Source organism: Dendrobates tinctorius, unplaced genomic scaffold (genome assembly GCF_039654945.1).
Source record: "Dendrobates tinctorius isolate UK_male_01 unplaced genomic scaffold, ASM3965494v1 ptg000331l, whole genome shotgun sequence".
Taxonomy (NCBI): domain Eukaryota; kingdom Metazoa; phylum Chordata; class Amphibia; order Anura; family Dendrobatidae; genus Dendrobates; species Dendrobates tinctorius.
In genome coordinates this window covers 1829438-1857009 of record NW_027361997.1, presented here as the reverse complement: position 1 = coordinate 1857009, position 27572 = coordinate 1829438, and the positions used below count along the sequence as shown (strand labels likewise).

General features: G+C 48.1%; 1 protein-coding gene across 3 annotated transcripts in view; it reads left to right on the top strand.

Moving 5' to 3' along the window:
* The window catches only part of LOC141074239 (uncharacterized), an 86205-nt gene that overhangs the window by 38645 nt on the left and 19988 nt on the right, over window positions 1-27572 (top strand). For 2 of the 3 annotated variants that reach the window (XM_073561838.1, XM_073561837.1), the window contains exons 3-4: window positions 14025-14174; window positions 14248-14374. In XM_073561838.1, the coding sequence (XP_073417939.1) occupies window positions 14025-14174; window positions 14248-14374 (277 nt within the window). Of the gene's footprint in view, window positions 1-3778; window positions 5822-14024; window positions 14175-14247; window positions 14375-27572 lie in introns of those variants that run through there. The other variant, XM_073561839.1, reaches the window with a different exon arrangement.

Sequence of the window (27572 nt, the reverse complement as noted above, 5' to 3'; positions counted from 1 at the left end):
CCCTTACTGACCGCTGATGGGATAGCACAACAGCGGTCAGTATCCCCTGCTTTGAGGTGGGCTCTGGCGCTGCAATAGGCACAAGCGGAATCGCGATCCGCCCGCACCTATTAACTAGTTAAATCCCGCTGTCAAACGCTGACAGCGGGCATTTACCTAGAGCTTCCGGTACGCGGCCGGAAATGATTGCATCACCGGACCCCGTCAAGTGATCGGGGGTCAGCGACACGTTGCCATGACAATCAGAGGTCTCCTCGAAACCTCTATGGTTGATGGGAGATTGCTATGAACGGCACCCTGTGGTCGGCGTTCATAGCAATGCTGTATTTCTGCTACATATAGGCGATCAGAGCATCACCTATATGTAAATCTAGTTTCACACTAGCGTATGGCAGAGCTGCGGAGGCATGTGGACTTCCTCCGCTCAGCTCCGCCCACTGCTGCGCCTCCTCCATTCAGCTCGGCCTACGTTGGCATTCGGCCTGCGTACTTATCTTTAGCATTGTGTATGCAGGCCATGCCGATGTATGCGGATGCCTCCACATGCGTCGTTTTGACGGTGCGGCGACCTGCGCCGAACACAGCGTGTTGGATTTTGTTGTGGTCGGCGCACCGTCAAAATGACGCATACTGAGGCATCCGCATACATCGGCATGGTCTGCGTACCTAATGTTAAAGATAGGGTACGCAGGCCGCATGCCGACGTAGGCGGAGCTGAATGTAGGAGGCGCAGCAATGAGTGGAGTCCGCATCCCTCCGCAGCTCTGCCGTACGCTAGTGTGAAACTAGCCTAACAGAGCCGATCAAGTATGGGATGGTTCTAGCCTCCTATGGAGGCTATTGAAGCATGCCAAAAGTAAAGAAAAAAAAAAAGTTTTTAAAAATAAAAAAAATTAAAGTTTAAATCACCCCCCTTTCACCCCAATCAATTTAAAACAATTAAAAAAAAATCAAACCTACACATATTTGGTATCGCCGCGTTCATAATCGCCCGATCTATCAATAAGAAAAGAGGATTAACCTGATCGCTAAACTGCGTAGCGACAAAATAATCAACGCCAGAATTGCGTGTTTTTGGTCGCCGCGAGATTGCATTAAAATGCAATAATGGGCGATCAAAAGAACATCTGTGCAAAAAAGTGGTATCATTAAAAACGACATGTCGACACGCAAACATTAAGCCCTCACTCGACCCGAGATCATGAAAAATGGTGAAGCTACGGGTCTCGGAAATTGGCGCAATTTTTTTTTTTTTTTTTTAGCAAAGTTTGGAATTTATTTTCACCACTTAGGCCGGTTTCACACTAGCGCATTTTCAGCGCGCGCACGGCCGGGGGTAGCTCCGCCCCCGAGCCGGCTCTCTGCCCGGCGTGCCCGCCCCTTCCTTGTAGCGCCGCCTCCTAGCGGACAGTGGCGCCTGAGATCGGCGCACCCTATCTTTAGCATAGGGTGCGCCGATCGTGCGCAGGCCGTGCGCTAGTTGCGCTTTGACCTGCGCTGCGCACTTTTGACGGTGCGCCGTGCGCGCCAAAATCCGAAAAGTTTGATTTTGGCGCGCACGGCGCACCGTCAAAAGTGCGCAGCGCAGGTCAAAGCGCAACTAGCGCACGGCCTGCGCACGATCGGCGCACCCTATGCTAAAGATAGGGTGCGCCGATCGCAGGCGCCGCTGTCCGCTAGGAGGCGGCGCTACAAGGAAGGGGCGGGCACGCCGGGCAGAGAGCCGGATCGGGGGCGGAGCTACCCCCGGCCGTGCGCGCGTTGAAAATGCGCTAGTGTGAAACCGGCCTTAGATAAAAGAGGACATAGACATGTTTGATGTTTATGAACTCGTAATGACCTGGAGAATCATAATCGCAGGTCAATTTTAGCATTTAATGAACCTGGCAAAAAAGCCAAACAAAAAACAAAGTGTGGGATTGCACTTTTTTGCAGTTTCACCGCACTTGGAATATTTTTTCCTGTTTTCGAGTACACTACATGGTAAAACCAATGGTGTCATTCTAAAGTACACCTTGTTCCGCAAAAAATAAGCCCTCACATGGCCATATTGACGGAAAAATAAAAATGTTATGGCTCTGGGAAGAAGGGGAGCGAAAAACGAAAACGCAAAACCGAAAAAAGCTCCGGTCATGAAGGGGTTAAAGTTTATTTTGTCTGAAGTGCTCTTGTGTTTTTTGTGGGACAAGTTGTAATGTTGAATTGCATCATTAATTTGTACATATTATGTACTGAAAAATGAGAAAAAAAAATCCAAGTGAGATTAAATGATGAAGAAAATCTCAATTTCAGCTTTGTCTTTGAGATTTGACTTTACTGCAGTTATTTTATGATTCGCAATTATGGCGATACCAAATTCATATACCGTAGTTTTTATCACTTTAGTGGCGTAAAAAAAAAACTAGATTTGTGTCACCTTTTTCCAAAACCTGTGCCTTTTTATTTTTCCATTGTTGGAGCTGTGTGTGTGGGTTTGTAATTTGTCTGCAAAAAGTTTCATTGCTATAATTTTGGGGTACATCCAACATTTTGATCTATATTTTTTTATTCATTGCAATTTTTTTTGGTCATTAACAAAAGTTCATCTCAATATTTTGTTATATATCCTTTGTTGGCAATGACAGAGGTCAAACGTTTTCTGTAAGTCTTCACAAGGTTGGCACACACTGTTGGTGGCATGTTGGCCCATTCCTCCATGCAAATCTATAGAGCAGTGATGTTTTGAGCCTGTCACTGGGCAACACGGATTTTCAAATCCCTTCAAAGGTTTTCTATGGGGTTGAGATCTGGAGACTGACTAGGCAACTCCAGGACCTTCATATGCTTCTTTCGAAGCCACTCCTTCGTTACCTTGGCGGTGTGGTTGGGATCATTATCATGCTGAAAGACCTATCCACTTTTCATCTTCAATGCCCTTGCTGATGGAAGGAAGTTTGCACACAATATCTCATGATATGCAGCCCCATTCATTCTTTCATGTGCACGGATCAGTCATCCTGGTCCCTTTGCAGATAAACAGCCCCAAAGCATGATGCTGCCACCCCCATGCTTCACAGTAGGTATGGTGTTCTTTGGATGCAACTCAGAATTGTCTCCTCCAAACACACAGAGTTTTGTTTCTACCAAACAGTTCTACTTTGGTTTCATCAGACCATATGACATTCTCCTAATACTCTTCTGGATAATCCAAATGCTCTCTAGCAAACTTCAGACGGGCCCAGACTTGTACTGGCTTAAGTAGGGGGTCTGGAACGGTAGGATCTAAGTCCCTGATAGCGTAGTGTGTTACTGATGGTATCCTTTGTTACGGTTGTCCCAGCGCTATGCAGGTCATTCACTAGGTCCCCCTGTGTGGTTCAGGGATTTTTGCTCACCGTTCTTGTGATCATTGAAATGTAAAGTGCTGCGGAATATGTCGGCGCTATAGAAATAAAATTTCTTATTAACATTTATTATTGATCATTTTGACCCCACAGGGTGAGATCTTGCGTGGAGCCCCAGATCGAGGGAGATTATCAGTGGTTTTGTATGTCTTCCATTTTCTTATTAATGCTACCACAGTTGATTTCATCACACCAAGCTGCTTGCCTATTGCAGGTATTGCAAATTCAGTCTTCCCAGCCTGGTGCAGGGCTACAATTTTGTTTCTGGTGTACTTCGACAGCTCTTTGGTCTTCACCATAGTGGAGTTTGGAGTGTGCCTGTTTGAGGTTGTGACGGACTCAGCTCCTGCTGAGCCCATTTTTTGAGTGGACCCTCTGGGTCATGGCACCCACCCACCGAGGGCGAGCTTACCTTGTGAGAATCCACCCCCTGTACAGGGAGTGTCAGGGGCAAGACCAAGGGGGTGAGCCACCACGACTGCTGGGACCAGACGGCCGGCTCAGGGGACACTAGACGAGTGTCTGACGACAAGGACGAGCAGGAAGCAAGACGAGACAAGACGTAGGTGCAAGGTAACTTCATTAGGATAACATACAGTGTAAACAAGCAAACGTGCAAGGTGCGCGCGTGGGCACGCCAAGGTCCATAGAATGGTACGTGCCAGGTGGCACGCCTAGGTACAGGTATCGGCACGATGGCATCGGACTCCTGGCAACGATCGACATCATCAAGGCATCAGGCTGCGGACATCAGCTCCGGACGTCAGGCCGCAGTCATCCAGCTCATGATCTCTGGCAGCGATCGGCAGGTTCCGGGCATCCGGCAGGCAAACCAGGTTCCAGGCAAGGAGGCACGACAGATATCCGGGCATGGTGCGTGATAGGGAACACGCCGAGGTCCAAGGCTAGGTGCGTGTGTAGGGGACACGCCAGGGTTCAAAGCTAGGTGCGTGTGTAGGGGACACGCCAGGGTTCAAGGCTAGGTGCGCATGTAAGGGACACGCCAGGGTTAACAGACGAGACAGGGTGCGTGTGTAGAGACACGCCAAGGCACGAGACAAAGTGCGTGTGTAGAGACACGCCAAGGCACAAGGTACGAGACAGAGTCCTGAGCGCGCAAAGGGCACGCCAGGGTCAGGCGAGGGCCTGCGCGTGCTTTAGAGAGCACGCAGAGCACAGTGCGGAAACAGCGTGAAGTGCAAGGGAGCACAGAGGGCACGGCTGGGGCACTGGCTAACTGATCGGGCTGCGGCACAGACAGACGGGCAAGACTCCAGCGAACCCGGCTGAGGCATGGCAGGCGACACAGCTGTCACTGACCGACGAGCACGGCTGAGGCACAAGCAGGCGGGCACGGCTAGGGCGCGCACGGCTGAGCCACAAACAGGAGGCTAGGAAGGCCAGGCGCATGCAAAGAGCATACGAAGAAACAGCAGGGGAAGACAAGACGAGAAACAAGGCAGGGCTTAAGCAGAGTACAGAACCAGGAACGGAAGCAGATCAGAGCAAGAACAGAGCTAGCAGCGGAGCGTAGGCCGAAGCCCAGAGCCGGGCCAAGGGAGAACCTTGGGACTAGCCTAGAAACATGCAAGAGAGCAAAATAGGAAAGAGTCTAGCAGCGGAGCGTAGGCGAAGCCCAGAGCCGGGCCAAGGCAGAGCCTTGGGACTAGACATGGAAAGGAGAACAAAAGGAAAGAAAGGAGGGATGGTGTGTGTGCCAGGGAGCACTACAGAGCACCATAGGAGAGAGCGAGGCAGAGCAAGCAAAGACTGAGACCATAGGGAGGAACAAGGCAGAGCAAGGCAAGGTACGAAACAAGGCATAGCGAAAACAAGCAAGGCAGAGAAACAGAAGGACTACAAGTCCAAGCAGGACAAAGACGAACATGGCACAACGGACAAACATAAGACAAGGCACGGGACAAGAGATGGAGTACGAGCACGGAGCGTGTGCAGAGATGCACGACAGAGCAGAGTGCAAGGGCACAGAATAGAGGGAGCGCCCCACAGACCAAGCAGCCATGCAGGGACACCACACAATACTCAGGCCCTGAGCAAAGGAAGGGGCGGCCTGATATAGGGCATAGCACCTCCTCTTCCAGGTCAGGACCAGGGGAGCACTTCCGGGTTCAGATCCACAGGATAACAGAGCACAGTCACATGATCAGAGTTCCAGACATGACGAGACGACTGCAGATCCAGTGCTGAAACCTAGACAGGTCACATGATCATAGTTCCAGACATGACGGGATGACTACCGAACCAGACAGTGCAGGATCTCTAGGAAACGTCACATGATCAGCGTTCCAGACATGACGAGATGATTGCAGAACCAGACAGTGCAGGATCCAGGCAGGGACACATGATCAGGGACTCTAGACAAGACGAGAAGATCACAGAAGGCAGAGCAGAAACGCATCCTGCAGCTCAGACATGAGGTGAGTGTGCACACTGCTCTAGCGAACATGCAGGACAGCAGACAAGATATGCACATGCACATCGCTCCAGGAGTTCTTGAGACAAAACAGACATGGCAGACATGACAAACATGGCGGACATGACACAGGTGTCTTTTATACTGGTAACAAGTTCAAACAGTGCCATTACTACAGGTAATGAGAGGAGGACAGAGGAGCCTCTTAAAGAAGAAGTTACAGGTCTGTGAGAGCCAGAAATTTTGCATGTTTTTAGGTGACCAAATACTTATTTTCCACCATAATTTGAAAAATAAATCTTGCCAAATTAGGCAAGGTGATTTTCTGGATTTGTTTTCTTATTTTGACACTCATAGTTGAGGTCTAATTATGATGTCAATTGCAGACCTCTCATCTTTTTAAGTGGGAGAACTTGCACAATTGGTGGCAGACTAAATACTTTTTCTCCTTCGTCTCATTGGGGGACACAGGTACTGTGGGGTGTATGCTACTGCCGTCTGGAGGCTGACACTAAGTATACAAAAAAAAAGTTAGCTCCTCCTCCGCCGCATACACCCTCACCCCGATTGCAGGCGGAAACCAGTTTTTTTGCTTAGTGTCCTATGGAGGCACATGCAGTCTGGATCTCTCCAGACTATTTTTTTTTGTTTTCTTGCTATGAAGAGGAGACAGGGGCGACGGATCCTATTGAAAGGGTCCGATCTCCCCAAACCATCAACAGGCGAGCACGCGTTGAGTATCGCCTCCGTGTATCCTTTCCCGTACCGAGGGACATCTCTGGGACTTTTCCCCGGACATCTATTTTTCTTTTTTATTTTTCGAAAATGAGACAGGGGCAACGCATCCTATTGAAAGGATCCGATTTCCCCAAACCATCAACGGGCGAGCACGTGCAAGTGTCCCTCCACGTATCCTTTCCTGCACCGTGGGACATTATGCCAGACTTAGCCCTGTCCACCCCTAGGTATTGAAACCATGGGCTTGCACAGAGGCACAAGACTAGTCTGTGCAGCCCCCACTGCTCCACCAACACTAGACGGCGGTGCTGCATGGCGGCGGACGGTCCCTCTCCTCGCCCCTGCAGGGCAGACGGAGCTAGGGTGCCTGCACCGTCCTAAAATCAAATACCCCAGGTGCCGCTACCGAGTGCAGGCCATGATGTAGGTATGGAGCTGGGGAGGGATCTGGGCAGCGTTTTTTTGTAAAGTGGTCCCCCCTATAGAGGCCAGTATTAATCAGGGCAGCTGCGATTGCAGCAGCCATGCAGCTCCTCGGGATAGTGGGCATTCCCCCACCCTCCCCCCGTCTCTCTCTCAGGCCTCCTCTTCTCCTCACCTCCTCGTCTCCCGTCCTCCCTCCGGGTGCCTGTGCGCGGCTGGGTCCGGGAGGCTCACCCGAGGGCCAGCGGAGGGAGGGGAGCAGTGTGGGGGATCCGGATCGCTGGGCTATCGGGGGCGCCTGCGCTCGAGCGGGCAGACTGGTCTAATTTAGCCCGTGGCTTCGGCCTAGGCCGCGGGTGGAAGTCCCGCCCCCCGCCGCAACGTCATATCCGGCGCCGCCCCCCGTGGCTAGGGCGGGCGCCAGATAAAATTGAGGCCCTAGCTTCAGAGCAGGGTAGGCTGCGATCAGAGGAGGCACTCGCAGCCTACCCAGAGGTAAAGGAGCGCATCGGAGGCAGACCAGGAGCGCGGGGGGACACACAGGAGCAGGGTAAGTGCGACCCCGTCCCGGAGCTACGCTAGGTGCATTTAAGGGTTACCCTCCTCCTCCTTCCCCTCGAACTCTCATAGGAGTTGACCTAAGCAGCAATATGTCTGGGAAAGGAAAAACGCACACGTTCCTTTATGCCGCATGCGTTTCCTGTGGGGTGATGTTCCCACGAGCACAGACCAATAAATTATGTGAAGCCTGTGATTCAGAATGCACCCAGGAGCCCTCCCCTGCGACGGAGCCCAGGGGTCTGGATCCCCTGGAATGGGTGTTATCACTTTCTCGGTCCATGGTTTCGCTTACAAAGGCGATTGAGACCCTTCAGGCCGCGGATAGGGGTAGAGATGACGGCTCGCCTGTTGGGGAGGGGTCATCGACCTCACAAGAGCCTCCGGCCTGCAGGGGCCGCACACTCTCTAGGCAGATGCATAGGAAGAGAGCCCACACTGCGTCTCTGGGCCCCTCCGGTGCTTCGGCATCAGTGAGTGCGGCGTCTCGCTCACCATCACCATTTTCCGGGAGCGAGCAGAGTTCAGGTTATGACGGGGAGGAATCCTTGGATCTGGATACCCCGGGGTGTCGGGAGACGGTAGACAGCCTCATTGAAGCGGTCAATCAGACTTTGGGTATTGAGGAGGACGTCTCTCTAACGGCAGGTCATAAGGTATCCTTTAAGAAGGCCAGGAGACCGCATAGGGTATTTAGCACTCATCCAGAGTTTGAGGACATAGTGCAGCGACACAGGGAATGTCCAGACAAGCGTTTTTCGGGCCAAAAAACGCTAGAAACAAGATATCCGTTTACACCAGAGCTCTGTAAGAAATGGGCGGAATCTCCGGTTGTGGATCCCCCAGTGTCACGTCTGACCTCGAGATCTTTGTTGTCAGTGCCTAGTGGTTCTTATATTAGAGACCCCACGGACCGGCTCATAGAAAGTTTAGCCCGCTCGGTGTATGAGGCATCAGGATCAGCACTCTCTCCTTCATTTGCGACAACATGGGTAGCCAAGGCCATGATGTCATGTCAGATTCTTTAAGGTCCTACAGGATAGAGACCTGCCAACGGAAGTGTCTGAGATAGCAGTTCAGATCGCGATGGCAGGTGACTATTTAATCAATGCATCCTTGGATGCGGCAAATTGCGCAGCACTAGCGGCGGCGAATGCAATCGCCATTAGGAGAGCCTTGTGGTTAAGGCTATGGCGGGCTGATTCGATTTCCAAGAAATCCTTGACTTCCCTGCCTTATCAGGGTAGCCGCCTATTTGGGGAAAAATTAGACAAGCTCATCTCAGATGCTACAGGGGGAAAAAGCAGCTTTCTCCCACAACAGAAGATTAAACTGCCTTTTCTTCAGCCTCAGGCGTGCTTTCGAGCATTTCGCAGCCCCGGGTGGATGGCAGCGCCAAATTCGTCCACCCCAGCTCGCTACAACAAGGACAGGGAGCGTCAGGTCACGTATAGGGCCAACCCGCTGGGTAGGATGCGAGGCCGCCCACCCAGGTCAAGGGGAGCCAGATCCCAGAGGCCCTCAGCGAAATGACTCGGGGCATTCGGTACCCGAAGACTGCAGAGTGGGCGGACGTCTACTCAGGTTCTGCCACGTTTGGGTCACGGTGGCACGCGATTCATGGGTGGCTGAACTAGTGTCGTCGGGGTACAAAATAGAATTTGTCAGAGATCCTCCAAGATGATTTTTTCTCTCCCGGCTGCCCAAAGGAGAATCCTGGGCAGAGGCGTTGCTAGGGGCCATCAAGGTACTGCAGCGCAACGGGGTCGTTGTCCCTGTACCAGAGTGCGAGAAAACGCAAGGTTTTTATTCCAACCTGTTCGCGATCCCCAAGAAGGACGGGACAGTAAGGCTGGTTCTGGACTTAAAGCTCCTGAACAGGTTCATCAGAATCAGGCACTTTCAAATGGAATCTCTCCGTTCAGTCGTATCGTCCATGGAGCAGGGAGAATACTTGGCCTCGATCGATGTCCAGGATGCTTACCTGCACGTCCCTATTTTTGCCCTGCATCAAAGGTTCCTACGTTTTGCAATCGATGGTCGGCATTTCCAATTTGTGGCTCTGCCCTTCGGGTTGGCCACCGCCCCCAGAGTGTTCACGAAGGTAATGGCGGTCGTCATGGCCATTCTACATTCTCGGGGCATAGTGGTTTTACCGTACTTAGACGACCTCTTAGTGAAGGGTCCATCTTTTCGGGCATGCGAAGAGAATGTCAGCATCACGCTGGATACCCTGTCTCGCCTAGGATGGTTGGTCAACGGGAAGAAGTCATCCCTTGTCCCAGCTCAGAGGATCTCATTTCTAGGGATGATTTTCAACACCTCCAGAGGGTTGGTAATTCTCCTTCGGGACAAAGCTCGAGCGCTCTGTCAGGGAGTTCGGAATCTTCAACAACCAGGCCCTCACACCATTCAATTCGGGATGAGGGTCCTAGGGAGGATGGTGGCGGCAATGGAAGCGATTCCATTTGCCCAATTTCATCTTCGTCCCCTGCAGCACGCTCTCTTGACATCTTGGGACAAGAGTCCATTCACGCTCGATCATCAGTGCAGGTTGTCCCCTCGAGTCAGACGGTCACTTCGGTGGTGGACGCGCGACTCCTCTCTTCTTCAGGGGAAGCCCTTTCCCCCAGATTAGTGGTTGGTGATCACAACCGATGCGAGTCTTCTCGGATGGGGAGCAGTTTTTCGCCATCACACGGCTCAGGGGCAATGGTCGCATCAGGAGGCGCGCCTCCCGATCAACTTGTTAGAGATTCGAGCCGTGCGGCTGGCACTGCAGCATTTCCAGCACTTTCTAGCAGGGCGTCCGGTCCGGATTCAATTGGACAACGCCATGGCGGTGGCATACTTAAATCACCAGGGAGGCACACGCAGCAGGGCAACCATTCGTGAGATAGAGCATGTACTACGCTGGGCCGAGGGGAACCACTCAGTAATCTCAGCAGTCCACATACCAGGCGTGGAAAATTGGACAGCAGATTTCCTAAGCCGGCAGGGTGTCGCGGCTGGGGAATGGTCCCTGCACCCCGAGGTCTTCCAGCAGATATGCCAACGGTGGGGGACTCCGGACGTGGATCTGATGGCCTCCAGGGAAAATGCAAAAGTGGCCATGTTTGTCGCTCGGTCCCAAGACCCACGAGCAATCGCAGTGGATGCGTTGGTCTTACCGTGGAGCCAGTTTCGGCTCCCATACCTGTTTCCCCCGCTGCCACTGCTTCCGAGGGTCATCAGAAAGATCAAGGCAGAGGGGGTTCCGGCAATTCTGCTGGCCCCAGACTGGCCCCGTCAGGCATGGTACGCAGATCTGGTGCAGCTCCTCTCAGACGTGCCTTGGCGACTTACTGTCTCAGGGGCCGATCTGCCACCCGAACTCAGGGGCCCTGTGTTTGACGGCATGGCCGTTGAATCTTGGATTCTGACCTAGGCGGGGTTTGGGCGTGAAGTGGTTGCTACAATGGTTAGCGCCCGGAAGCCTTCCTCGGCGAGAATTTACCATCACACTTGGAAGGTTTTCTTTCATTGGTGTCGAGAGCACGGGGTTGTTCCACTGTCTTTTTCGGTTCCCAACATCCTGGCTTTTCTTCAGTCAGGCCTAGACGCAGGATTGGCCCCCAGCTCCCTTAGGAGACAGATATCGGCCTTGTCTGTCCTGTTCCAGCGAAGGATCGCTACTAATATGCAGGTCAAGACGTTCACCCAAGGGGTCTCCCATTTGGTGCCCCCCTATAGAGCGCCCATAGACTCCTGGGATCTTAACCTGGTCCTGGGTGTCCTGCAGGAAGCTCCTTTTGAGCCGTTACAAGAAGTTTCATTATCATATCTTTCCAGGAAGGTCGTATTCTTGGTAGCCATAACTTCCATTAGGCGGGTTTCGGAGTTGGCAGCCCTATCTTGTAAAGCACCATTTCTGACTTTTTACAAGGATAAGGTAGTCCTTAGACCAGCTCCCCCCTTTCTGCCAAAGGTCGTGTCCTCTTTCCACATTATTGAGGACATTGTTCTGCCTTCATTTTGTCCAGCGCCAGTACATAGGGTGGAAAGGGCGCTCCACACGTTGGACCTAGTGAGAGCGCTCAGGAGGTACGAGTCAAGGACAGCACCTTTTCACCAGACAGACTCGCTGTTTGTGATCCCCGAAGGGCGCAGGAAGGGGCTCGCAGCCTCGAGGTCGACCATAGTCAGATGGATTCGTCTAACTATTCAAGAGGCTTACCGTATTAGAGGCACGCCGATTCCAACAGGGATAGGGGCACACTCTACTCGGGCAGTGGGCGCCTCTTGGGCGCTTCGGCACCAGGCTTCGGCAGAGCAGGTACGCAAAGCAGCAACCTGGTCCAGCCTGCACACTTTTTCTAAGCATTACAATGTGCATACTCAGGCTTCGTCAGATGCGAGCCTGGGTAGAAAAATTCTCCAAGCGGCAGTGGCGCACCTTTAAACAGGGGGGCATGCGGCTTGGATCGGTGAGTTGACTTCCCACCCAGGGACTGCTTTAGGACGTCCCACAGTACCTGTATCCCCCAATGAGACGAAGGAGAAACATGGATTTTTGTGAGTACTCACCATAAAATCCTTTTCTCCGAGACGCTCATTGGGGGACACAGCACCCACCCTGACAGCCAGTTGGCTCTTGTTTATTTAATTAGTAGAATTCCTTTTTTAAAAGGTAGGGTGGTCCTTTTTCAGACATATGTATTCTGCGTTAAGGCTAATTTGTTTTGTGTTCTCCTACTGCTGTTGCACTAAACTGGTTTCCGCCCGCAATCGGGGCGAGGGTGTATGCGGCGGAGGAGGAGCTAACTTTTTTTAGTATACTTGGTGTGAGCCTCCAGACGGCAGTAGCATACACCCCACAGTACCTGTGTCCCCCAATGAGCATCTCGGAGAAAAGGATTTTACGGTGAGTACTCACAAAAATCCATGTTTTTCCCCCACTGTATATGGAGGTTATGTTGGGGGCTCACGCTGTATATATGGAGGTTATGTTGAGGGCTCACGCTGTATATATGGTGGTTATGTTGGGGGCTCATGCTGCATATAGGTAGCTATGTTGGGGGCTCTCGCTGCATATAGGAGGCTATGTGGGAGTTCACTGTGTATGGGAGGCTATGTGGGGGCTCACGCTGCATATATGAGGCTATGTTGGGTCTCACTCTGCATATAGGAGGCTAGGTGGTGGCTCACACTGTATATAGGAGGCTAGGTGGGGGTTAACTCTGTATATAGGATGTTAGGTGGGGGTTCACTCTGTATATAGGAAGCTGTGTGTGGGCTTACCCTGTATATAGGAGGCTTTGTGAGATCTCATCCTGAGGCTTTGTGTGGGTTCATACTGTATATAAGGGTCTGTGTGAAGGCTCATACTGTATATAGGGGATGTCAGCATACTTAATTCTGCTCAATATTAAGTGATACAATTTAGTTAGAATATGTTAATATTAATATTGATCAGAATTAATTTCAGTCTATTGGTTCAGCCCTCCACAACAGTCACGGTCCTCGGAAAAATTAATTGCTCACCCCTGCTGTGTAAGGATTGAAGGGTAATTTTTACAAATGATCTGTCATTAAAATACTATCAGAAAGACACCACCAGGGAAAGATGTAAAGTCAATTTGTTTTGTACATTGCGAAAGGTACGGCGTCGAAACAGGATGTGAATAAAAATCTAGCTTATACTTTTCGTATCTCATCCTTTCCGTAAGCTCAGCCCACATATTGTCAAAATCTCCACTTTGCCAAACTGCTATCTGGACAATACTGTCCTCCAGCAATGGGCTGCAGCTACAGCACATCAGGCTTCTACAGGTGTTGTGTCTTTACACAACCATAAGGGTATGTGCACACGCTGCGGATTCTGCTGCGAATCCGCAGCGGTTTTGGCCCTGCGGATACGCAGAAGTTTCTGCTGCGATGTACAGTACCTTTTATATTCTATGGAAATCAAAAACCTCAGTGCACACAGTGCGGATTTTTCCGCGCGGATTTGCTGCGGTTTCAAAACCGCAGCATGTCACTTCTTTGTGCGGAATCCGCAGCGGTTTTACACCTGCTCCATTGTACAGGTGTCAGACCACAGGGGAAAACCGCAGGCTAATCCGCAGATAAACCGCAGGTCTTTTGACCTGCGGACTTACCTGCGGATTTAGCAGAATCCGCAGCGTGTGCACACACCCTTACAGTTGAGCGCTACCATCACCCTCACCCCCATTTTGTTACTTCCGGTACTGCCCTATCTGTGCTCGTTTGTCCTAGAACTTCCCAAGCCAACTATGATGATGTTTAAGCTATCTGATTGATGATGATCCAATCGATTAACATCAAAGATCCAATTACAGAACTAGCAAGCTTCTGAGTAGCCTTTTCACACGGGCTGGAGATTGGGAACCAACACCCTTATAAATGCTCAATGTGATTATTATTGGCCTGGTTGAATGGGTCAGTTCGGCCTCTAAACTTATTTGACAAATCATCTTTTCTTGTAGAATTATGTTCCTGCCAAAAATTCCAAAAAGTCTGTAACAACCACCATCGATACCAAGGTGCAACATCAACGAAGCAGGACTCATAGGCGAAAAACTGAGCAAAAAATCCTAGGACTCACCAACAAGATCATTGAGCTGCTGACTGGAGAGGTGAGCACCGCTGGGAATACTGGGGCGTTATATCTGAGTTGGTAATGATAATCACTGTATGGCTGTGTGTCAGGTTCCTGTAAGGTGTCAGGATGTCGCCGTGTACCTCTCCATGGAGGAGTGGGAGTATTTAAAAGGACATAAGGATCAGTACAAGGATGTCATCATGGAGAATCCCCAGACTCTCACATCTTCTTCAGGTACAATGAGATTCGATCATTGTGGATTTACATGTATTGTGTGGTGGAGAAAAATAGTGACTGAAATCAGATTTCCAGGTTTAATTGTGTTAGATTACTTAGTCCTTGCCACTAAAGCACTGACAGTCGTAAGAATGTGTCTGGCTTGTCCAAACATTTCCTTGAAATACACAAGGGTAATTTATGCAGTCTCAAAGTTAAGGGAATAGAACGGGTATTGAAACCCCCCAGAGGGGGTGACTGGGAACATTTACTACACTGTCGGGAAGCCTTCTGGATACTTGCGCTTGATGCACGATATCCGCAAGGTTTAAATTATAGAAATGATCTTATGTATTTCTATTGAGTGCTGAGGTATTTTTTTTTTTTTTTTTTTTTTATTATATCATTTGAAAGTTGCTATGTATTTATGCATTTATACGTGTGTATTGCACATGTTTTTGTATATTCTATGTCTTGTCCATTGCTGTTTAGGTCTTTTCTTTTTTTTTCTTTTTTTTTCTTTTTTTTTTCTTTCTTCTTGCAAGGGAGTGACTCCACCAGTGATTTGAGGGCTTAGTTGTCTGCCTCTTTGATTATACACATGTGTGGAGTCCCTCTGCTGATTAGGAATGTTTATAATCATTTTGTGAACTGTTTTGTTTCATGTCTCTAAGGAAGAACCTGGTGTAAGGTTCGAAACGCGTCAGGCGTGGGGGTCTGTTTTCCCCTTTATGGTTTTATCATGAAATTATGTGAATAAAACTTATCGTGGATTTTATCAAGTCTCCAGTGCCGGATCTTCCTTCTCTCTTCATGTTTAAAGCACTGACACTTTGCTACCTTTTTAGATGTGACCGCTGCAGCCATTCACTGGGGTTATGTCAATGTAGATGGCATAGACTCCTGTGCCCAGTGATTGACTTCAGTGGTCATGTGCTGTAATCATGATGGCTTGGTTGACATTGCAGACAGTCTCCAATGAGCGTCTCTCTTACCTACCATACTTATCTGATCAGAAGCATATCTAGCTGGGGAGTCGAGGGGGTGGCTGCCGTGGGTCCACTCATATGTAGGGATCTCCGGCCTGGCTCGCTACAGACGCATAACGCAGTTGTATTGTTAAGTCATCACCTGTTGCTGCGCTCCGCACCTCAATCTCTCTTTATAACTGGCTACTCAGCTCTGTACATTGGAATCGAATATGTAAAGCACAGTAGATGATAACAAAGTCAGTTTGACGGCTGCTGCCTGGTGAGACAGTAGTTGAACTTCAAAAATTGAGCTCAATACTGTAAGAATTCAATTTGCAGAGTGCAGCAGCCGGTGATTATTTGACTGCTGCGCTCTGCAGGGGCAGTTGTTGAAATTGTACAGGAGAGTGAATTTTATAAGACTATGGTCACATACAGTTGTGGCCAAAAGTATTGACACCCCTGCAATTTTGTCAGATAATACTCAGTTTCTTCCTGAAAATGATTGCAAACACAAATTCATTGGTATTATTATCTTCATTTAATTTGTCTTAAATGAAAAAACAAAAGAGAATGAAGCAAAAAGCAAAACATTGATCATTTCACACAAAACTCCAAAAATGGGCCAGACAAAAGTATTGGCACCCTCAGCCTAATACTTGGTTGCACAACCTTTAGCCAAAATAACTGCGACCAACTGCTTCCGGTAACCATCAATGAGTTTCTTACAATGCTCTGCTGGAATTTTAGACCATTCTTCTTTGGCAAACTGCTCCAGGTCCCTGATATTAGAAGGGTGCCTTCTCCAAACTGCCATTTTTAGATGTTGATGCCTTTGCCCAAAAAGCTCTACTTTTGTCTCATCTGACCAGAGAACATTCTTCCAAAACGTTTTAGGCTTTTTCAGGTAAGTTTTGGCAAACTCCAGCCTGGCTTTTTTATGTCTCGGGGTAAGAAGTGGGGTCTTCCTGCATCTCCTACCATACAGTCCCTTTTCATTCAGACGCCGACAGATAGTACGGGTTGACACTGTTGTACCCTCGGACTGCAGGGCAGCTTGAACTTGTTTGGATGTTAGTCGAGGTTCTTTATCCAACATCCGCACAATCTTGCGTTGAAATCTCTTGTCAATTTTTCTTTTCCGTCCACACCTAGGGAGGTTAGCCACAGTGCCATGGGCTTTAAACTTCTTGATGACACTGCGCACGGTAGACACAGGAACATTCAGGTCTTTGGAGATGGACTTGTAGCCTTGAGATTGCTCATGCTTCCTCACAATTTGGTTTCTCAAGTCCTCAGACAGTTCTTTGGTCTTCTTTCTTTTATCCATGCTCAATGTGGTACACACAAGGACACAGGACAGAGGTTGAGTCAACTTTAATCCATGTCAACTGGCTGCAAGTGTGATTTAGTTATTGCCAACACCTGTTAGGTGCCACAGGTAAGTTACAGGTGCTGTTAATTACACAAATTAGAGAAGCATCACATGATTTTTCGAACAGTGCCAATACTTTTGTCCACCCTCATTTTTATGTTTGGTGTGGAATTATATTCAATTTGGCTTTAGGACAATTCTTTTTGTGTTTTTTCATTTAAGACAAATTAAATGAAGATAATAATACCAAAGAATTTGTGTTTGCAATAATTTTCAGGAAGAAACTGAGTCTTATCTGACAGAATTGCAGGGGTGTCAATACTTTTGGCCACAACTGTACTGCAGCTTGGTTTTTCACCACAATCTTGGTAAATCCACAACATGTCTGCTGTGTAAAATATGAACAATAATAAGAAAAGGTTTGCTAGGACTTTTAAAAACTATAGGAGGAGCTGTGACATATGACATGAAATCTGTTGTACCGCTAACTCACATACCAGTAAAAATGGGATCCACTCCATGTGTCTGATGTCTCCTCCACTCTCCTTCTGGACATTTGCAAAAGGTTAATGGGGGATGAAGTTTAGGATCACAGTGCAGAAACATTTTGTTGATGATACTGACGTGTGGAAAGTGTCACCAACTACGGCCGGAAGCGCTGATTCTGGTTCTCATGCTGAGATGAAAATTAACATGGCTCCCCTCCCTGCAGTGAAATATATATCCACTGAATAAAGGCAAATCCTCCATTATTTGGGCGTGTGGGGGGTCATTTTTATGGTGTTTATTGTATGGTAAAATTACCTAGTTTAATAATTCTGATGGCGATGCAACATAAATTTATTTTTTATAAGCATATCTGTTAATTGTATCTGTTTGTGTAAAGCTATGTACTTGGGAAATCTGGTCCCAGTAAGGCTATGTGCACACGTAACGGAACTCTCACGGAAATTACAGCGAGAATTCCGGAATTCCATTCCGCGGGAAAATCGCATTTTAAATTCCCGCGATTTTCCCGCGGAAAAACTAGCATTTTGCAAGCGTAATTATCTTGCAGAATGCTAGCGTTTTCCAAGCGATCTGTAGCATCGCTTGGAGAACTGATTGACAGGTTGGTCACACTCGTCAAACACAGTGTTTGACGAGTGTGACCAACTTTTTACTACTGAGGCCGCCTATGCAGCATCAATAGTAAAAGATAGAATGTAAAAAAAAAAAAAAAATACTGTTATTCTTACCTTCCGACGTCCCGCGCATCCGTTCCCAGTAATCCTTTGCGAAAATGCCCACGATGGCGTCCGTTCTCGCGGGATCGAGACGTCTCGCGGTTATTCGCGATGACCGCGAGACTTCGCGATCCCGCGAGAACGGACGTCATCGCGGGCATTTTCGCAAAGGATTACTGGGAACGAGAGCGTGGAGAGAGGCGGGAAGGCTGCGCGGGACGCCGGAAGGTGAGAATAACAATATTTTTTATTTTAAATTCTATTTTTTACAGGGATATGGTACCCAAAGCCCGGAGGACAGTCTCCTCTCCTCCGGACCGTGGGTACCATCCGCAATTGTTCTGCTTACTTTTCGCATGGTGTGCACAGCCACATGCGGGAAGTAAGTGGAACAATACATTCCTATGGGTGCGGGATCGCCGCAAATCCGCAAAATAATGAGCATGCTGTGGTTTTTACCGCGAAGCGATTCCGCCGCGGTAAAAACCGCAGCATTAGCACAGCATTGCGGAATCCCATAGGAATGCATGGGATGCTTATTTTTTGCGTTTTCGCGGCAAAATTGCGCGGTTAAAACCGCCGCGGAAATGTGAAAAAAACGCCACGTGTGAACTCAGCCTAACAGATACTAGGATCTTCAGCTGATGTTAAATGAGGGGGCATTAGGGAGAGAGGCAGGTAGATGCTCATTCTGAGAGGAGCAGACTTATCATTGCGGCTGAAGCACTCAGTAAATGCGCAGTTCAGCAGTCAGTATCACACATGATAGGATTGGATCAGCAGCTCAGTGGACTGCATCTCATGTGATAGGACTGGATACAGCTCAGCGACTGTATTACCCGTATGATTAAATGCACTGTTCAGCAGTCCGTGTCAGTATCACATATGAGACTAGATACACAGTTCAGCAGTCGGTATGGCACATAAGATTGGATACATAGCTCAGTTGACGATTACTGTGATCTTAGTGGAGCCGTCATAAATTGCATCTGCCCTGCTCAGATCACAGTAATTACCAGAGGGCGCTCAAAGGGTCCAGCCAGCAGGGCTGCAACAGAGACTCCATCCAGTGGTGAGTACACGTCGCTGGATTAAATCAAATCCACAGTTTTTGTGAGCACTCACTGTGATCTAAGCACTGCAGCTGCCATGACATGAGAGATCACAGTAATTAAATTTTTTTTTTTTTTTCTTTTAAATTCGATAATTAAACCATAAACAGGTGTACAATATACATACTGGTATATAATGTTAAACATAATATAAAATATACATACGTTCATACGACATTGAAATATAAGGCAAAGTGTGCATACCAGTTGTATACAGATTAAATCAAAATATAATATCGACTAAATCACAGTGGTCTTGTGTTATTACTTGAGTGATGAAATCTACCTAGCTTCTAAACCGTACCTACTTCTACAAAAACATAAGCCTAAACTATTCCGCAGCCTACTTCCACACAATTAATCATTTATTATGTGACATCTCCACTCTACAAAGTGAGGTGAGAGGAGTTCCACCTCTCCCAAATCTTTTCAAATTTACCCGGGAACCCTCTGTTTTGATATAACGTGCGTTCATATGGGATGATCGAATTCACTAAATTGATCCAGGACCCGAGAGAGGGAGATGAACCTCCCATCCACCTCAATGCCAGTACCTTTCGTGCCATAAACAGCGTCTCCCGTAGAAAAATCCCAACATATTGACCCCATGTCTCCTCATCCCAAACCCCAAACAGACAGGCCAGTGGTTCAAGGGGAACAGGAATTTGTACCAAGGATGTTAATAATGACGTCACCTCTTTCCAATATTGTGCAACGACAGGACAACACCAGATCATATGGATAAAATCTGCATCTATTGAATGGCATCTCAAACATTCTGATGATTGGTACCGGCCCATCTTAAAGAGTCAAGTTGGAGTCAAATATGATTGATTTATAATATATAATTGTATCATCCTGTTATTAACAGACGGAGATACCCCAATCGAGGACTCCAGGATTTCCTCCCACTCCTCTCCTTGTGTATCCGGGATGAGCCTCTCCAATTTTTTTTAACGGAGTCTATGATGGATCCTGTCCCCACTGACAACATATATGTATATAGAGAGGAGATGAGACCCTGGGGGCCTTGTGACTTAAGTATCCCTATCAAGGGTAGAGACGAAATAACAGTATCTATACCTACACACCTTATATGTGATTGAAAAGCTGATCTTAGTTGTAAATAACGAAAGAACTGGGATCTCGGGACACTGCGATTAACTTGCAGTTGTTCAAAAGATTTCAGAGTTCCATGATCATATACATCACCTATCGTGAGGACACTATACTGAGCCCAATACTCCATGGATGGGTGTTCAAGTAACGCTGGAAGGTAACCATTGTTCCATAGAGGCATCTCAGCTATAATATCCTCAAATCCAACCACCTTTTTAATCTGCTTCCACACTGACCGTGCCAGACGAAGCAGGGGTAACAGCCTCGGGACATTTATTTTCCTCATTTCCAAAAATCCAAGCGGGCAACTAACTTGTGCAGCATGAAGCAAATGATCTTTAGAATTAGGAAGGTGACCGCCGGGCATCCATGTATTTATGGCTTTGGCCTGCCCGGCCAAATAATACAGAAAGAAATCGGGTAACGCTGCCCCCCCTCCCCTCTTGGGTCTCTGCAGAGTGGATAGTTTAAGTTTAGGCCTGGTTTTCCCCCATATGAAAGATGTGATCTGGGAATTCAGATTAGCGAAAAAGGATATGGGCACCACTACAGCACTATGTTGGAGAAAATAGCTAAGCTTGGGGAGTAATATCATTTTAATTAAACTAATACGTCCGGCTACAGACAGCGGAAGTTTACCCCAGATCGCAAATTTGGCCTTAACCATCTCCAGCAGTGGATGTATGTTAAGTTGCAGATTGAACTTACTGCCTTGGGAAATATGGACACCCAAATACTTGAAACTGGTTACAATGGGTAGTGAGGAGAGAGTTTCAAGTCGTGGTATTGGAGCATGGGAAAGAGGCATCAAAGCAGATTTCTCCCAGTTTATATATAGGCCAGAATATTTACCGAATTTATTTATAGTAGTGATCACTCTCATCGGGCTCCCCCGCTTTGTCCATAAATATCACCATATCGTCAGCATATAGGCCTATGGTGTCAATTCGACCCGCTATTTCTATACCAGCAATATTAGGGGAAGATCTAATACGAATTGCCAGTGCCTCGATTGCAAGAGCAAAAAGTGCTGGGGATAGGGGGGAACCCCTGACGAGTACCCCTATGTAATGAAAAGGGCTCAGATATGGAACTATTTACGATGACACGGGCCTTAGGCTTCATGTATAATATACTGACCTATTTTTGAAATTTATCACCGAATCCATACCTCTGCAAACATGCACGGAGAAAAGGCCATTCAAGAGAGTCAAAGGCCTTGGCCGCATCAAGCGATGCCAATGCCCATTCATTGTCCGACGCCAGAGAACGACATTGAACCACCGACTGGACTCGTCTAATATTGATGGAGGTGCTCTTACCAGGCATAAAGCCAGTTTAGTCAGAGTGTATGAGGTCTAATATGACTGAGTTCAACCCTTTGGACCAAATTTTCGTAAAGATCTTATAATCCACATTTACTAATGATATGGGCCGATAAGATCCACAATCTAAAGGGTCCTTCCCCTCCTTTTTTAGAACTATTATATTAGCCTCATAGAAGGATTCCGGCATGCATCCCCCCTCCCAAATCCCACGAAACACCTTCAGCAAAAGAGGCGCCAGTATCTCCTGATACTTCCTATACAGTTCGACAGGAAATCCATCCGGTCCAGGGGCCTTCCCAGAGGCCATATCCTTCATGGCATCCTCTGTCTTCTCCAGAGTAAACTCAGCATCCAGAAAGGCCCGCTGGGAGGGACTTAGTGTGGGAAACTCCATATCCGACAGATAATTTAGACACCCTGGGCTATCAACATCAGACTTAGAATTGTACAATGAACTATAATAATCATAAAAGCATTTCAGTATTTCCTCAGTTGTAGAGGCCAGAGTACCATCAGAACTGAAAATCTGTAAGATTGTGTTAGTTGTATTATGCTGACGCACTAGGTAGGCCAAAAATTTGCTTGCCTGATTCCCCATCTCAAAATAAGATTGTCGGGCAAAAAATAATTTACATTTAGTTTTAGTGTCAATATGTTGAGTATATAACCTTTGAGCCGTCAACCACTCCACCCTATTACTATTAGTTTGGTCAGATATGTAGGCGGCCTCTGAATCTTTCAAACGTCGCTCCATCTCGCCATCCTCCGATGTCACTCGCTTAATGTAAGAGATCGTGGAGGATAAACAACCCCTTAGATAAGCTTTAAGAGTGTCCCAAAATAAATTAATATTTCGGGTTCAGGGTGGGACGAGACGAAGCAACGTAACTGATCTGTCGTTCTATCAGGCGGTTTTATCAATTTCAGCCAAAAAGGGTTCAGTTTCCATGTTATCCTATTATTCAATGGTCCGTATTTAAGTTTAAGAACAACCGGACTGTGGTCTGAAATCCCCCTACTGCTATGTTCAATATCATCCACCCATGTCGCAAGGCTGCTGAATCCAAAGATGTAATCTATGCGAGATAGGGAGCGTTTAGTGGAGGAATGGCAAGTATATTCCCTTGTCACGGGATGACGTATTCTCCATAGATCCAGCCACCCGCTACCCGCCTAAATTGTGACAACTGGGATGTGCCCAGGGGGGCCCCACTCTGTATTCCATCACCCAATCTCAATCTATCCAGGTGATTATTCATGACCAGATTAAAGTCTCCCTTACAAATGACATGTGCATCTGGGTAATTCAGGGCAAAACTCAGTGCCTTCTGGATAATTGACATAGTGGCCGGGGGGGGGGGGGGTTGTAAATACACAGAATAACATATTTCTGAGAGTTGACCAGGGCATGTACAAACACAAACCGTCCCTCAGGATCTTTCCGGGCCGCCCTGGTCTCCCACCGAACATCTTTATGTATTAACAGTGAAACCCCCCTTGAATAGCTGGTGTGAAAACCATGTATAAACCATTGTACCCACAGTTTTTGCACACACCGAACTGTATCTCTGGTCAGGTGTATCTCAACCAGAGCCACAATGTGAGAACGATATTGTCTAATTTGTGAGAACACCTTAATTTTCTTCAGTGGGGTTTTTATGCCTCTTACATTCCAAGTCATACATAGCAATTTAGAACCCATTCCCACCCATCCAAATATGTTGCATAGTGGTGCCCGAACAAAATGCAGAGATATCACCTAGATAACAAAGTTGGCATCGGCTGCGGCATCTACCTAAATAGCTATAAAAACTAAAACTTTTAAAAAAGAAAAAACAGAACAAGACCCTAACAATATAGGAGCACCGTCTCACGCCCCCATCAAAAAATAAGCAAGGGGATACTATCACTGAGCACAGTGTCCGGTATTGTTGGTAACTGGACACCCGCCGAGAAAGCTCCAATTAGACCTTGGATTGAAAGGATCCGAATTAACAGCCGTCACATTAGGATTCTTTCGCAGGGGATCCCCCATGGGACCGCAGCCATTCAGTCGCCTCCACCGGATCCGTGAAGAAAACGGAGGCGTCTCCGTGGACAACCCGAAGCCGGGCCGGATATATCATTGAGTACACAATGTTCCTTTCCCTGAGCCATTTCTTGACTTCGATGAATTGTGCCCGCTGCTTCTGCAGTTCCATGGAAAAGTCCGGGAAAATGGAGATCACAGCATTATTGAACTTGATGGGATTTTTAGTCTTGCAAGACGTAGAATGGTATCTCTGTCCTTACAATTGAGGAGGCGTGCCAGGAGAGGTCGAGGTGGGGCCCCCAGAGGCAGGGGTTTTGTAGGGAGCCTATGAGCTCTTTCAACAGCGAACACTGGAGAGAATTCATCTCCCAGGGAGGTCTTAAGCCAATCTTCCAGAAACTGCTCAGGATGCTGACCTTCCGAGCGCTCAGGCAGACCAATGATGCGAATATTACTCCGACGCATCCTGTTCTCCAAGTCATCCACCTTCTGCTTCCACGCATTCATGGATCCCGCCACTTTCGTTAATTTGGCTTCCATAGGTGAAATGGTGTCCTCTACCTGGGACACCCTCGTCTCCACCTCAGTAATGCGTCCCTTCATAGCCTGCATATCTTGACGAAGTCTCCCCACCTCCATGTAAACATCCTCTATTTTCTCCGTCAGAGATGTTCAAGTGAGGGAGATAGCATGCATCAATTGCTCAAACGCCTGTTTAAGGGTCAATTCCTCTTGCTCAGCCTCCTCCTCACCCCCCGAAGGATGATTTTTACGTTGAACTTGAGAGGAAGTATTCCTAAGAGGTCGTGCACTTTCAGCGGGATCTGATCTTGCATACTCCTTTAGTTTCTCTGCCGCTCCTGACCCCTTAAATCTACTCATGGTTAGCTGTAGCGTGATCCAGTGAAATAGCAGGAGGTATATGCTCCGGGAATGTCCACCGCAGGCAGTGAGCACAGCAGGACTATTAATGAATAATTATAGCTCAGGCCACAGAGATGGGGGGCCACATGAAATTGTGAGGACAGTGACTCGTACTGTATAAATAAAGTTCCTTGCGGCCAGAGGAGTGTTACAGAGTGTGTTTAGGATGGCAAAAATAAAGAGAGCAACACGGAGTGGACCCTCTGGGTCACGGCTCCAGAGCCCCTGCGGACGAGCTGGACCAGGTGGAGCCACCCCCTATACAGGGAGTGTTAGGGGCAGGCCCACAAGGGATGGAACCGTGACAGCCGGAGCCAAAGGGATGACTGAGTGAGCACCAGGAGAACTAGGGTGGAGAGTCAGCGGAGCAGCGGTACGGGAGACAGCGGTAGGAACCAGAGGAACGCAGAGACTTGGTGGGTGCGGAGCAGGTAGTGGCTGGAGGCTGCAAGAGAGAGAGAGGGTAAGAGAGTACACGAACAAGGAGGTCACAGGAGCGCAAGCACACAGAGAGAACGGCAGGGAAAACCAGAACCGCCAGAGTGGCAAACCCAGAGAACGACAGCAGAAAAACCTAACTAAGCGGAGCAAGGTGATACAGGGTATGAAGGGCCTGAGAGCGTACTGAGCGCTGGCCAAAAGGACAGCAGCCCGGGAACGATACACAGGCGTCTTAGCTGGGGAGACGCCTGCCAGAAATAGACGATGGGCGCCGCCATGTTGGGGACGGAGCCACCGCGTCACATGGTGCCGTCAGAGCACCGGCCACAGGAGCGTGGGAGCGACGTCGGGTAGGCCGGAGGTCAGCAGCGGGGACGCACCGGGGAGCGGGTGCGCGCCGGGAGGTGCGCACAGGACCCTGCAGGTGAGTATCGGTGGCGGCCGTGACAAGGAGGGAGAGGGTCCCCACAGAGACAGCAGCAGTGGGGGGGAGGGTGTGCAGAGCCTCCCACAGTGATAGCACCGGCCGGTGCAGCGGTTAAATGACGGAGGGGAAAGAGCACGCAGGGTCCAATCTTTCAGTTCACTCACCGCGTGTCTCCCCTGTTCTGCCAGCTGATGTCTTCACTGCCCGAGCAGCGGTGCAGCGGTATGAGCGACGCCGCGGCTCTCAGCAGCAGAGCCGCGCATCCAAGATGGCCGCCGCCTCGTGGAGATGCAACCACCCGCTCCAGTCTCCCCGGTCTCCCGGTTATAAAAAAAACCCGCTCACATCCTCCTGTGAGGGTCCAGGGGGGGTCCCGCTGTCCAAAGGGGTCCAGGTAGCTCCAAACAAACCGAGAAGAAAGGGTCCAGAGTCCAGGATAATACAGGATTCTGAGGAGCTCTCCCATCAAGCGTCCTCTCTCGCTCACTACATAGCCACGCCCCCACAGTAATTAAATTTAAAGAGTGAAATGGCGCTCTGCTTTCACCTACAGCTGTGAACTGGACACACCAGAGTGTGTGACCATTTTATAGCTCATAAGCCGTTGGAGATGGGGTTGGAGAACGACCGCATTCTCCTATGGCCAATGTTTGCCACTTTGCTTTGTGTAAGGATTGTGCGCTGATACTTACACACAACTTAACTTAAAAAGTTATAAAAAAAAATTGTGCCATTTTAATTTTGTACATTTTATAAATAAACCTAACATAAATTTAAGACATTTATAAAAAAAAACTTGCGACATATAATCTTTAGGGCTGTGTTTACACATCGTGTTGCTGTGGCTTTTTCATGCATTTTCTAAGCTTGTGGCAAAAATGTTGTGGTTTCACTTCAGTAACAGCAAGAAAACGCAACTGAATGCAAAAATTTCTGCAACGTTTCTGCATCTCTAGGAAATTGTGAGCAGCAAAAACACCTGAAAAAACGTGCATTTTTTGCCTGCGTTTTTGTACGGCAGTAAATATTTTTTTGGCGCTAAATAAAGATATTTGAAATAAGGAAAACAAAAAGTTTTGTGGTAGAATTTCCTTGTTCACCACCTTCTTTTTCATGCTTATTTGTCCCGTCCCAGGCTAAAAATACCAGCCCTCAAGTGCCCCAGAAATGGTACTCATATATGAAGCGCTAATTCTGGCACTTAGCCCATGCTCTTTCCGATGCCCTTTTGCAGTCCCATCGGGGTAATGGGATTAGCGGTTGGTGTAAGCAGCTGCCGCTGACACCAAGCCCTAGGTTTAGTAATGAAGGGGTGGCAGCTAGACACCCTCATTACTAAAACTGTAAGTAAAGAGTTAAATAAACACACACCAATAATATAGAATCATGCTGCGATTGTCCTCATATTTCAGATGATACTTGTCAATGCAAGTCAATGGGTGTGAGGAAAAAAAAATAAAAAAATCGCACGTCACTTGGACTATGTGAGTATTCGAGTGCCGTCTGATTTTTACACATCCATGTCCATAAAAACCCGATATTTCATCTGCTTCGTACCGTAAAATCACAGCGTGACAGGTCAAGAATAGAATAGATGTATACACATAGAATAGATATAAAGATGTCAGTCACATATAGAATTAGTACAGTGTGTGCAGTTTACTGTACACGTATTTTAATTAATTATTTTTCTGAAAAAAAATGGCGTGGGCTCCCTTGTAATTTTCATAAACAGCAGAGGGAAAGCCGACGGCTGGGGGCTGATGTTTATAGCCTTAGAATGGGGTAATACCCATGGAGCTTCCCAGGCTTTTAATATAAGCTCACAGCTGTATATTTAGCCTTTACTGGTTATTAAAATAGGGGAGCCCCCAATTCTGGCACTTGGCCTGGCTCTTCCCACTTGACCTGTTGCAGTGGCGTGATAGTTGGGGGGGGTTGCTGTCAACTTTGTAATGTCAAGTGACATTAAGCCTAGAGGCTAGTAATGGATAGGCGTCTATTTTTGATCACTTTCTATTCCGATTTTTGGGAGGCAGAATGAACAAAAGCCAGCAATTCAGGAAGTTTTTGTGTTTTTTCTTTTAACCCCTTCCCGACCAATGACGCCACACAGGCATCATGAAAGTCGGTGCCAACCGACCAATGACGCCTATATGGCGTCATGAATTGATTGCCCTCCTGAAAGGTCACCGGACCCGCACACAGAGGACCCCCACGTGTGTTGTGAATTTTCTTGCTCAGAGTTCTGAGCCGAAGCT